The 14,147-nt window shown below is 35.0% G+C and overlaps 1 protein-coding gene across 4 annotated transcripts in view; it reads right to left on the bottom strand.

The window, feature by feature from the left end:
- NCKAP1 (NCK associated protein 1) overlaps positions 1 to 14,147 on the bottom strand; it is a 101,639-nt gene that overhangs the window by 76,349 nt on the left and 11,143 nt on the right. For 2 of the 4 annotated variants that reach the window (XM_036254185.1, XM_036254186.1), the window contains exons 2-3: positions 13,069 to 13,086; positions 11,871 to 11,981 (exon numbers count right to left, since the gene is read on the bottom strand). In XM_036254185.1, the coding sequence (XP_036110078.1) occupies positions 11,871 to 11,981; positions 13,069 to 13,086 (129 nt within the window). The remainder of the gene's footprint in view (positions 1 to 11,870; positions 11,982 to 13,068; positions 13,087 to 14,147) is intronic. The other 2 variants (XM_036254187.1, XM_036254188.1) reach the window with 1 other exon arrangement.

Here is a 14,147-nt window from a genome sequence, read left to right as displayed (position 1 = left end):
TACAAAGCAACAGAAGTGACACTCAACTTCAGAGGCCTTACAGCTTCAGTTTTTGCTCATTTTGGAACACCGCTCTAAAGTCCCATGAGTGAAGAGGCCTAAGATATCATATGACAAGGAAAGAGAGGTTAGCATCCTGCTATCCCAGCTGGACCCATCCCCAGCCAACCCATCAACTAAATGCAGCTGTGACCTACAGCTAGTAAGGACCAGCAGAGGAACTGCCTAATCAACCCACAGAATGGTAGCGCATGAAGTTGTTTTAAGCTCACTGAGTTGGGGTAGTCTGTTATGCAGCACTAAGTAACTAAAATAAAGATTAATCTAAAATTCAGTAATATGGCACTGGCCAGGTGGCTCAGTTGGTTGGAGCATTGTCCCATGCACCAAAACCATGTGGGTTTGATTCCTGTCAGGGCACATACCAGGGATGTGGGTTCAGTCCCCAGTGCAGGCGCATACAAGAGGCAACCAATCGATGTTTCTCTCTCACATCGATATTTCTCTCCATGCCCCACTCACCCCCTTCTCTTTCTAAAATTAATAAAACATATTCTTGGGTGAGGATTAAATAAATAAATACATTTCAGTAACATAAATTAAAACAACCTCTATTTCACCACCTGAACCCATTAACTTGCATTACAAAAAATTTGGAAGTTTAAGATTTCTGGTCACAAGATAGTCAAATTAGCACAAAGCGATGAAACTAATTTTATCTTTAGTACTAGAAAATCACTAATTATATGTCTTAATATGGTGTGGTTGGTCAGGTGTAATATCTTTGTATAAATATGATAATACAATTAACCAAATACAATGGGCACCATTTCCATTATAAATGGAAATATAAATGATGCTTGTACTTTTACACTAGCTTTTAATAATTTCCCAAAAAATCTTTCTTATATGTGATTGCCTTGCTTTCATAACCTGAATACACAGAAATATATCAGGCTTTTCTTACTGATTAGGTGCCATCATTGTAATCAATTAATATACTGAGCTACTGATGTCAAGATGAACTCAAGAGCTACTGACATGTGCAAGGTAATCTGCCAACATTAAACAGTCCTTGCCAAATGACTTTTTAATTTTTAAGTTTTTATTTATCTTACTGTCAATTATCATTTGCTCCTGACAGTATCTTTCAATGTACAACATGTTAGAAAATACACTTTTTTACAAATTTGCCTTAGTAAACTCAATAAGCTTGAGCATACTGAGAACCAAAAACCTTATTTTTGAATAAACTTTGTTTTTTTCTAAAATACCACTTCTGGTTGCTCAAAATCATTTAGCTTGCATATCATAAAATTCGTCTATCATAAATGAACAATTAAATAATTATTGTAAACTATATAGAGTTGTACAACCACCAATCCTATTCAGTTTTAGAACATTCCCATTATCCCAAAAAGTTGCTACGTGCCTATTTATAGTCAATCCCACTCTTAACCCCAGCCCTAAGTAACTACTCATCTGCTTTCTGTTTCAGTAAGTTTGCTTTTTCTAGACATGTCCTAAGATGGAATCGTACAATGTGTAGTTTTTTTCACCTGGCTTCTTTCATTTAGCCTAATGTTTTTGGAGTTCATCAATGCTGTAACATGAATCAGTAGTTTGTTCCTTTGAACAAACGGAATATTATTTTTGTTACATAATATATCACATTTTGTTTATTCATCAGTTAATGGGCATTTGAACTGCTTCCAGTTTTAGGCTATTATGAATAACGAATGCTGCTATAAACATACCTTTATGGGGACAAGTACTTTCATTTTTTGGGGGAAAATTTCTAGTTCTTAGGTGTGATTCAAAGATGCAAATGATACAAAAAGTAACCTCTAGATAAGTGAAAAAGTACTGTAATATGTCATTTATTTAGCCAACAAATATCCCAAACTATTATATTGTTAGACATTGTTGGAGATGCTGGGGGTAAAATGATGAATAAAACTCTGCCCCTGCCCCTAAATAAGCATATAGTCTAATGACAATTAGTATACATAGATATACATGTAACTCGCTTTTTTAAGATAACTATCCAGTTTTAGAAGCTGGTAACACCACAACTAACTTCTAAGTGCAAGGTTCAAAGGTGGTGAAAAACTACAATGATTAATCCCCACATGCCACATCAACTGGTAATAACATAAGGTTAATAAACACACACACACAAACACACTCTAGTATGAGAAACATACAAAAACAAAGATCAAAGCTTCTAAGGGTGATGAAGATGGTGAGCAAGACAGGAAGTTAAAGTAGGGCCTAGAACTGAGACAGCACCCAGGGATTATTTTTGTTACATGAGTACATGTTGACAGATGGTGGCTTATGTTAAGTTTCCCTGTTGGCAGGCCTGTAAACAGGAATAAAGTTTATGCTTAAACTGTCTTGGCTTCTTAATGGCCTTTTTGAACACCTGTTGTTCTTGGGAAATTTGAAGACAAGGTGAAGTAGCATCAATGGGAGAATCATTTCTACTTACTGCCTCTAATATCCTCTTAATACCCTACTCTCATTAATTCTTTGAACTCAGAGGGACCTCCTATCCATTCATACTACCATCTTTTTACTGTCACTCAACCTCTCATATCTTATTTCCATTTTTATCCATCTTAAGATTCAATGGCCCATCATTCTGTTACCCACCTTTTCCCTCTGTACCTCTATCATAATTTTCTGATAAAACCCACAACAGGAGAAAGCATACACCTATGCTGACTTCCACTCAACTTGAATTCATGATCCTTACCATAACTGAACACATCACTCCATTTTCACTGTCAACATACTTTCCCACTCTCCTCAATGACTATTTCACTCCTCCTCTCTCTTAAAATATTCAATAATTCTTCAACTTGAGTGTCAGGTTAATGCTAGCCTGAACTCTAGACATATACAGATGCTCCTCAACCAACACTGGGGTCATGTCTGGATAAACCCATCCTAAGTTGAAAATATCGTAAGTCAAAAATGCTTTTAAGCCTAGTCAGTGCTGGCAACACAGTACACTACAGAGTATCGACTGTTTACCCTTGTGATAACCTTGGTAACTGGGAGCTACAGCTCGCTGCCAGTGTCCACCATCACCAGAGAGTATGTTATCACATATCACTAGCCCAGGAAAAGATCAATATTCAAAATTAGAAGTACAGTTTCTACTGAATGTACACTGCTTTCACACCACTGTAAAGCAGAAAAATCATAAGCCAAACCATCATTAAGTGGTAGACCATCTGTATATAATTGGCTACTCAACAACTCCACTCAGATTTCTATAGGCCTCTCAAACTTAACATATCTAGTATTGAGCTACTGTATGCCCAATCCCAAACCTGATCTTGCTCCCTTACCCCAGTAAATCTTTATATTTGTTCAAGACAAAAACCTTGGGGTCTTATTTCTCTCCAACTCACCTCACTCCCTCTTATCTTCAAATCTCTACCCTAAGGCCTCCTTTTTAGGTAGGTCTTCCCTGGGCATCTTAATAAATTAGCATCTCGCCACTATCACAACATGTGCTCATTTACCTAGCTCTATTCTTCTTCTTAAGCCCTGGCAGGTGTGGCTCACTGGTTGGGCATCATCCCCTTGCACCAAAAGGCTGCTGGTTTAAGTCCCAGTCAGGGCACATGACTGGGTTGCAGGCTTGATCCCTGGTAGGGGGTGTGCAGGAGGCAGCCAATCAATGTTTCGCTTTCAATGATGTTTCTCCCTCTTTCTCCCTCTCCCTTCCTCTCTCTCTCCAAAAAACAAAACAAAACAAAACAAAAACAAAAACAAAAAAACCTCATCCCTACCTGGTATGTTCCTATTCTTTTTTTATGGTCTATCTGTTCAGTAGAATGTAAGCTCTACTAGAATGATGACTTGATATGTTTATTCATTGCTGGATCCCCACTCCCAGAACAGGTTTTGGACCATTGAAGGCACTCAATAAATGTTTTAAATAAAAAATTGAATGATAAGTGGAGGGGACTATGGAAACATATACATGTAACACTTAACCTAATTTGAAAGAGTTAGAGAAGGCTTCTTTGAAATAGTGATAGCTAAGGACAGACCTGAAAGATAAAGACAAGTTAGCTTAATGAAAGAATATGTTCCCAATAGTAAAAACAGCATAAAGGCCTTGAGGCATGAGAAAGCAGGCATGACCATTTGTGCAAGAAAGCATATAATATCCTCCCAAAATAAAATAATCCTTTAAAAAAAAACAATTAAATATATGTATTTTCTCATGCTCTACATATGTTCTATCCTACAACAGATAATGAGAACTGACACAATATATTTTCCTATGTGTGTGTGTGTATATATATTATCACATATATATATATTCTTGTCCGAAGAACATTGGTGTACATATTTAAAATATTTTTAGACAAAATGAGTGCTAGGAAGAAGAATAAAGGAAAATAAGTATTTTGCAAATCTATTATTTACTCCATTATATAATGTTTATTTTCCTGTCTTTTATTTTGGATCTTGGCAAAAAAAACTTTTTATCTAACAAAAGGTTAAGACCAGACCTCCCATGAAAAATAAGATACCATGATAAAAACCTCATCAAAGAAATGACCAAAAAAAAAAAAAATTTAAGAACAACAGATAATTAGTTAATAGTAACATGCTTTGCTATTGTAAAAGGCATCCCAATCACCATTGCAACCAAAGAAATTTGTTAACAACTGTTTGAAATGTAGCTAAAAAACTATCACTAGAGGCAAGCTGTAACTTCAGTAAATAAGAAGAAAATGGAAAGATGAAAATGCAAATGCCAGGAATACATCTCCTTGGGGGCTATGCTGTGACACCCCAGTATAATTCTCACTGGCAAACTCATTTGTAAGAAATCAGAAGGCTCCCTTAAGCTGAAATGATTATAACTGTAGTTCAGTATAACTAGAAAATATAGTGCACAAGAGTCACAAAATTAAGTCACTTTAAAACAGATGTGTTATGGGATCCTAAAAACCAAAGAATGAGAAAAACGAAAGCTGAAAATACATTTATACACAAATTCTGTACATAATTTCAGCAGATTCTTAAAATTCTATGAAAACTCAGTTGAAAGCTCAAGTGAAAACCATTACACTCAGGACAATAAAGAGATTACGTCCCAGGATGAAAGCTATGCAGAAGAGTTAGAGCAAAGTTAGATGATAGAAGATTACAGGCAAGTGGGCTCAAAAAAAAGGAAATCGCCCTGGCCTGTTTGGCTCAGCGGTTAGAGCATCGGTCTGTGGTCCAAGGAGACCCGAGTTTGGTTCCCACTAAGGGCACGTACCTCAGTTGCAGTTTGTCTCTGGCCCTGGTTGGGTCGTGCGGGAGGCAGCCACTCGATGTATCCCGTTCATGTCGATGTTTCTCTCTCTTTCTCCCTCCCACTCTATCTGAACAAAAAATGGAAAAATGTCCTCGGGTGAGGATAACAAAAAAGAAAAAAGAAAATCTTATACAAAGGTGGTATGATTGTTATGCTGGATAAATTTAAGAATTCTATAAAGGCATATAATTACAGTAAGTCCTTACTTAACATCTTTAAGGTTATGTGACTAAGCAAATTGACATACAATAAAACCAATTTACCACAGGCTAATTGATATAAACAAGAGTTAAGTTCCTCTGGCATCTTATCAACATTGTTAACAAATGACACTGAAGGAAATTATGTTATTCAAGGACCTGTTGTAATTTCAGAAAGTCATGTTATACCTGTGAAACAAATTTAACTGAAAAACAATTCTAGAGGAATTTATTTCACGATAATGCTAACTATATTATATGTATAAATATAAGTATATTATATTATTTGAACTTACAAGAAAGTCCATAGTATAACAATAAAGTAAAGCAATGCAAATGAGTACTCAGGTCTTTACCAGTTTTTTGTTTTTTTTTTGTTAATCCTCACCCAAGGATATTCTTCCACTGATTTCTTTTTTTTTTAAGATAGAGTGGAGTGGAGGGAGGGAGAGAGAGACAGAAAAATATACGTGTGAGATAGACACATCGATTGGTTGCCTCCCACATGACCCCAACCAGGGTCGGGGATAGAACCTGCAACCCAGGTACATGCCATGCCCTAGACCACTGAGCCAAACTGACCAGGGTCCAGTTTTTCATTTTTAAAATCAGCATATAATTCAATTTCAGACCACTTATGATTACAAAATCCAAAAATCATGAACAAACTTGACAACATAAATGTATAAATGACCAGGTTAGGGCATAAAAATAAAGAACTTTATTAATTAAGGTTTTTTTTAAAAAGGAAGTAACCAATGATCCAAAAATATTAACAAAAAAACTACCAAACATCAAGAAGAGGACAGAGTTAAGGTTAGAGTTTGGTAAATGAATATATAAAAGAATAAGCAGCCCTGGCCAGTTTGGCTCCGCAGTTAGACCATCAGCCCATGGACCGAAGGGTCTCGGGTTCAAGTCCCAGTCAAGGGCACGTACCTGGGTTGCAGGTTCAATCCCCAGCCAGGGTCAAGTAGGAGGCAACCAGTCGATGTGTCTCTCTCACATCGATGTTTCTCTCTTCCTCCCTCTCCCTCTCTCTCCTTTCTTCCTTCCACTCTGTCTAAAAATCAATGGAAAAATACCTCAGGTGAGGATTAAATAAATGAAAATAAAAAAATAAAATAAGAAGCATATTCCTTACAATTTTGGAGGTAACCTCTAGAAGTACTAAAAGCAGAAGTTCCCTCTGAGGAACATGACTAGGGTGGGAAAGGGTGGGTAGGAAATACACTCACTTTGCATCCTAAATTCTCCTGGAATATTTATTTCATACCCATATATTCATGTTATTCTGGTAAAAATGAAAAAGAAAACAAAATGTAAACCAGTTTAGATAGGTCATTAATAGCGATACAATTCCCTGCCTGCACTTGACCTGTTTCAAACACTTTTTAAATATATTGAAGCAAAGCTCACTTGTATCTTCTAATGAGGGGTTCATTCTTTCATTTATATTGTTTATTCAAACTTGAATTAAAGACTATTACATGTAGAAGAGATATTAACTGAATGCTGATATCTTTTTCAAAGAGCATTGACACGTTAGTTCTCATTGTATTAAAATTCCTTAAATTTTGGCCAAGTTTAATAGATCAACACCAAATATTTCTTTAAGTTTCCTGTGTGTGTGTGTGTGTATGTGTGTGTGTACAGGGGTGGGCAAAAGTAGGTTTACAGTCGTGAGTACAGTTGTGAAATCCAGAGCTTATTTTTGTATTATCATTTATTATTGTATTATTTTCCAAACAAACTGTAAATCTACTTTTGCCCACCCCATCTATATATATTTACTCACAACAAAGTATATCATCAAAACTCTTTACTTTATTTTACAAGATGATTCCTTTTATTTATTTAATATGTTTTTACTGATTTTTTTAGAGAGAGAGAGAAACATCGATATGAGAGAGAAACATTTATCAGCTGCCTCCTGCACGCTCCTACGGGGGATCAAGTCCAAAACCTGGAATCTCTCAGTCCACTGAGCCACACCAAGATGATTCCTTTTATATATATCTATATATTTTTTTTCTTTATTGATTTTAGAGAAAGAATAAGGAAGAGGGAGAGAGAAATAGAAACATCAATGAGAAAGAACACTGACTGGCCGCCTTCTGCATGCCCCCTCACTGGGGATTTGGCCCAAAACCTTGTCATATGCCCTGACCAGGAACCAAACCGGCGACCTCCTGGTGCATGGGTCAATGCTCAACCACTGAGCCACAATGGCCAGGCAAGATGATTCCATTTATTTATTTATTTATTTATTTATTTATTTATTTTATTAATTAATTTTTGGTACATGCCCTAGCCATTAGGGCCTAGTGGGAACTGAACCCGGGACTCTCTGGTCCACAGGCCAATGCTCCAACTGCTGAGCCAAACTGGCCAGGGCAAGATGATTCCTTTTAAAACCAAAGTATTATTTGCTGGTCTACTACATCCTAGTCAACAGGGAATCTAAAATGAGTGCATGGTCTAGGAAAACAGAAATGTGAAGTACCACAGAGAAAGAAATTAGTTTTGTCGCATTCTGCTTCCCCTAGTGGAGGTTGGGGTAAGGGAGAAGAGGAGTAACAGGATGGTAGATTGGGAGGCACGAAAAGCAGTTTGGATTATCACAGCATTTGTCCCATCAAGAGACATAGAGATGAAAGGGATAAATTCAAGACACTATGTATATATTAAAATTGACAAGCCCTAAATGACCACCTTGAGATTTTATAAAAGTTAAAGGGGGGTTTCTAAAGGTTCTAGTTTAGGTAACCAAGTGGGTGGTGATGGCTCCAGGCTGAGAACACACTAAAAAATAACCACTAAAATAGTGGAGGATAATCATGTGTTTAATACTGGACACAGAAGAGTTTGCTATTTAGCATGTGGAACTGTCCAAAGGGTAGCTGAAATTTAGATCTAGAGCTCAGATCTGATTTATCATGGAAGTAAATGTTTCCATACATATATACTTTGGGTGGGTGGGTGGAGGTCATGTAGAAATACCCAGTTGGCCCAGCTGGTGTGGCTCAGTGGGTTGAGCATCATCCCATGAACTGAGAGGTCCAGGTTCAATTCCCAGTCAGGGCACATGCCCAAGGTGCGTGCTCGATCCCCTGTAAGGGGCGTGCAGGAGGCAGCTGATGAATATTTCTCTCTCACATGGATGTTTCTCTCTCCCTTCCTCTCTAAAAAAATCAATAAAAACATATTTTAAAAAAGAAAAGAAATACCCACAGTTAAAGGGCGGCTAGAAGAAAAGCCAGTGAAGTACATCAAAATGTCGAAGAGGTTAATATAAATAATGGTTTCCATTTTTCAAAAGCAATTTGTCATACAAATCTCAGTGCTCTAGGAGATATTAAACTGTTTCTTAAGATTGGTATTATCACCATTTTAGAAATAAGAGCAAAGAGGCCTTAAGATGTTAAATGATTTGCCCAAAATCATTCAGTTAAAAAGTGGAAAGATCACAACTCAAATTCTGGTTTATTGACTCTAAAGCCCATTTTCTTAACCACTATGCAACCTTCATAACGGAAGCCATGACAACACAAAAAATGCCCTCTTAAAAACTAATTTGGAGCAGATTAGCTTTCTTACCCTTTCCTTCTAAATCCTAACTATAAACCACCATGCATGTGTAAAGGGCCTCCCTGCAACCATCCCAAATACCACAACTCCACCCCAAAACACATTTATGTGTTTAAGAAGCTGGGACTCTTTCTTTTTTCCAGGTTACTTTCAGTAAAGCATTAATGAAATGTATTTGTGTAGCTCTACTACAAAGTAATTTTTTACCTAATAACAAAGATGTTAAAAATGATTGATAAGTTTGGGTCCTGACACAGATCTAAGACAATATTTGAATAAATGAAAGCTAGCTAAGTCAAAGCCTATCAAGTTGGTTCATTCACTCATCAAACATTTAACTTAGTGCCTCTTACATGCCAAGCACTAGAGAAAAATATAATGTTTAAAAACAGACTCTAGCCTGGCCAGTGTGGCTCAGTGGTTGAGCGTTGACCCATGCACCAGGAGGTCACCGGTCCAATTCCTGATCAGAGATAAGGACGCATGCCCAGGTTGTGGGCCCAATCCCCAGTGCAGGGCATGCAGGAGGTGGCCAATGTTCTCTCTCATTGATGTTTCTCTCTCTCTCTCCTTTCCCCCGCTAAAAAAATCAATAAAAACATATTAAAAAAAAGAAGAAGAAATGAAGTACTACTGATATATACTACAAACTTGGATAACCCTTGAAAACCTTATGCTAAGTGAGAAGCTATTCAAAAAGGACCACATTATATGATTCTATTTATATGAAAGCCTTACAACAGGCATTCAGACATAAAGTAGATTAGTGTTTGCCAGGGGCTGGGTAGGGATTGGCAGGAATGACTGCTAATCAGTCCAAGGTTTCTTTTTGGGGTGATGAAAATTTTCTAAAATTGATTGTGGTGATATATGCACAAGTCCGCAGATACACTAAAAACCACTGAATTGTACACTTTAAATGGGTGAACTGTATGATATATGAATATCTCACTAAAGCTGTTATTTATAAATCAATTCTGTGCTACAATTTGAGCAAGGAAGTAAAACTATTAAAAAAATCATTAACAGTTTGCTCAGCAAATCAAGAATAGCAAAAATTCCTTATTTACTCTTTAAAAAAAGTTTTACTGTCATTAAACTGATTATATATTTAATCAGATCTTGTCAATTTTCTAAGTCCTCATACTTCTGATCTATATTCTCTGATGGAAATTTACACACACACACACACACACAAACTAATTTTAAAAGGTTCTTTAAAGAACTCAAGAGATTTTATGAGCCATGAGAAACAGGTATACTATATGAAATTAAATGTAAGACTGATTTTCATTATAAAATCTTTCTCATTCAGACTGGGTATATAATCCCTCAGATAAATTAGCTAATTAATGTCAATAATTAAGAGCGCTCCACACAAATAATAGTGTTTTTAATAAGTGTGTACTTTGAATCACCCATTTGTAACCAGGAACTAATTGTGATACCACAAGGCACCAATAATAAAACATAATCTTCTATGAAACAAAGAGAGACCTTTACTCACAATAAACAAAGACTTTTAAAAAATTCTTTGAAAAGCACTTTGTCAGACTTATTTTATTAAGACTAACTGGTACGTTTCCCTCTCTATTAAAATAGGCTAACTATAAATCTTCAATGAACATACATGATTTGAGGAAACCAAAAGATGACAAAATATTTTTTAAACAGTGCTGCTTAAAAGTAGGGAGAACATATGTAAGAGGAAATTTCTAGACAAAGTTTGTACATAAAGAAAAAAGACAGCAAAGATTATAACATGAGACTGTCAAAAAAATATGTATGTAAAAAAAGAAGGCATGCTGCGGTCCTGAGAGACCCGGGTTCGGTTCCCGCTGGGGGCGTGTACCTGGTTGGTTGTGCAGGTGGCAGCCACTCGATGTGTTCCTTTCACATCGATGTTTCTCTCTCTCTGTTCCTCTCTCTCCCTCCCACTCTACCTGAACAAAAAAATGGAAAAATGTCCTCGAGTGAGGATAAAATAAATAAATAAACCTTCAAGAAATAAGTAATTTCAGTGCTAATTAAAAAAAACAAAAAAAGAAGGCATGCAGAAAGATTCTAAGCCAATAAAATTTACATGAAAAGACAATGGTAAGGTGAAAAACAATTATTAATTTTCTAAAACTAGTTATTTATAGAAGTTATTATAAATAACTATCAAAAGATATATAAATATGTTAGGAAAACTATGAATATGACTATATCTCAATACACTAAGAAACTTCCTCATCTGAGAAAACATGGAACAATAAAGATCTTAACATTATCACTCTGTTATATTATTAAATTTCAGAAAGGATTTTCTCATTTATAAAGATACTAAAGAAACATATATTTTAAAATGGAACCTAGTTACTAAAAACAATGGAAGCTATAAAGACACTAACATCAAAATAAAGTTAAATGCATAATTACATGAAAAATACTCCCAAACTAGTCATACAAATATTTGGAATATATACATATCTATTAACTTCCTCTGTTGCAACTTGAAAGGGAAAAAGTGTATAAGAAATTAAGATCTTATGTTGTGTATAATAAAATGGCAATGTAGTACAGAGTAATTTTTCTAGTTTCAGAGATAAGAACATTGTCTCTAAAAACTGTTATTCAATGTATGTAATTTATATATTAAAATAAAAGAATTAGATAAATCAGAGCTACTTCAACAGTTTAATGATCATTATTTTTCCTTGATGCCTAAATCAAGTAATACAAAAATTTAGATGACTTACATTGTTGTTGCGGGTTTCTACAGCAGGGAACTTTCTGACTATGAATTTCACAGCAGATTCCAGATTTTTGTCAATAAGGTAGGACGGTTTTGCCTTGGGGTCTCCGCATGCCTATAAAATAACAGTAATAAAAAAAAAAGTGAAATGTATCCTTCTAAAACCAAGGAACAATGGCAAATCTGTAATCAGAATTTAGAGAGATATTTATTGTTTTTGGTGAGCAGGTGATAAAATGAATAGGCAAAGTGCAGGGATTGTCACAGCTGAAATATGCAATGGGAGACAGTACAGAGATGTTCTTCTACTGAAAAAAAAAATGCATGGAAAGTTTTAAAGCAGTTAGCGCAGAACAGCAGTGAAGGAAAAAGCTCAAACCTAAAAGAAAAGAAAAAAAAAAAAAAAAAAGAATAAGAAAATAAGTTTTTGGTTTGAGGTAGGATTGTATTCATCTGAAGCTAATAAAATATTACAAAATTAAATATTCAGTAAAATACTAGAAATGTTTCTTTCTAAGTGTTATAAAATAAAAGCTTATGTTTAAATGTCTTTCCAAAATGTTCTGCTCATTCACTTTGAACATTTTAATACAAGAGCCCTAGTTCAAAAGAACAGGAAGCTGCTAAAATTGTCTTAACAGTACCAAAGTGTGTTGCCTGTTCCTCTGAACATCTGAGCTACAGCAGTGTTTTCCATCATACCAGCAGCACTTCAAACAATGAATCTACATCTGTTCTATATATACCTCATAAGCACAGAACAAATGGAAATGTTCACATTTTGACCACATCAGCAGTACAGCATTCTCTATAGTAAACTGTAAAGCATTACATAAATGTAAGGTATTATTAAAAAGAACTTTTTATCTGAACTATTAGTAATACCGAATATAATCTTCAATACTGCTCACTGTTTCATTAAGTGACATTTAATTAACTGCTTGCTTAGTAAGATGTTATTTCTTAGGGAATTCATAAGACTGTAACATTCCTATTTAATTTTTTATTGCATTTTTAAAAAGATGTGTCCTTTGAAAATTTGTATCACTCTACTATGTATGAGAAAATACAGTATTACAATTCAATGTTTTTTCATTGTTTACTATAGCTATGTTGTGGACTGCAGAAAGAGAAGTTATGAAACATGAAACTGATCTGAAAGCGGGCAAGCGGGCAGAGGGAAGGTGAAAAGCTTTGCAAACCTTCCAAACTTGTCCTTGCTGGGGAAGCATTGTAATAAAAAGAGAGAAAATTACTGTAAACAATGGATTGTCAAACTATGACATACGTTTCAGTAGAGAACTTTTGCACTGCAGACTATGAATACCAAAACAAGATTAGAACTATATGGTGCTACAATTTTAAGGGTATTCTAAGTAGCAAGTTGTCGTATACAATAGATTCATAGAGTTTATACTACTCGTATATATTTAAATACTGTGTAAGGGTACAATAGATTCATAGAGTTTATACTACTCGTATATATTTATATATATTTAAATACTGTGTAAGGGTACAACCGCGTCAGTTTCTTGGTGCTCTTTCTAAATCAACTTAAAATAATTCTAGAAGGAAAAATAAAGACTTCATGCAACTATAAAAATAGGAGCAAAACAATCAGTGAAATTTTACATACCTTAAAAAGAAACGGTAGCCAAGAATAAGAATAAATTGTTATTGGATAACTTGCACTTCAGCTCAAATTGAAACTATTTTTCAAATATCACCTAACTTCCTTCCAAGCCAAACTATAAAAATCAACGCAAACATTCCTATATTTTCCAAATGGAAATAGGAATGTAGTAAGAGTTCTGGTAATTCTCACACATAATTAGATACAACAAAATTAACTTTAAGAAATTTAGAACTTCATGATCCTTAACCAAATTGACAAAGGCTACTATGTCAATTCCATTTCAACATCATGAATACTAAAATGTATCTGACTTTTCCTCAGAATAGACTATCATCGTTTAATGTATTATTCATTATAAATTAATCTTCCAATTAATCAACTTCCCAAAAATTACACTATAAAATAAGAATAACTAAGAACTGTTCAACTAAGAATTTATCCCAATAAAAATAGCTACAGATTAGCATTTTCTTATTATCAGTGACAAAATGAAAGTCAAGTTTCATAAACACACCTGAAGTAGTGCAAAATCCTAAAGTGATTACAAATTAGTTGTTTTTTTTAATGACATGTATTATCTTTCACATTCTAATTATATTAAAAAATCAGCTCTCCAGCCCTGGTTGGTGTGTGGTTCAGGTGGCT

This window comes from Molossus molossus, unplaced genomic scaffold (assembly GCF_014108415.1).
Source record: "Molossus molossus isolate mMolMol1 unplaced genomic scaffold, mMolMol1.p scaffold_m16_p_11, whole genome shotgun sequence".
Lineage (NCBI taxonomy): Eukaryota > Metazoa > Chordata > Mammalia > Chiroptera > Molossidae > Molossus > Molossus molossus.
Note: the sequence above shows the minus strand (reverse complement) of the source record. Positions and strands in the feature narration are given on the sequence as shown.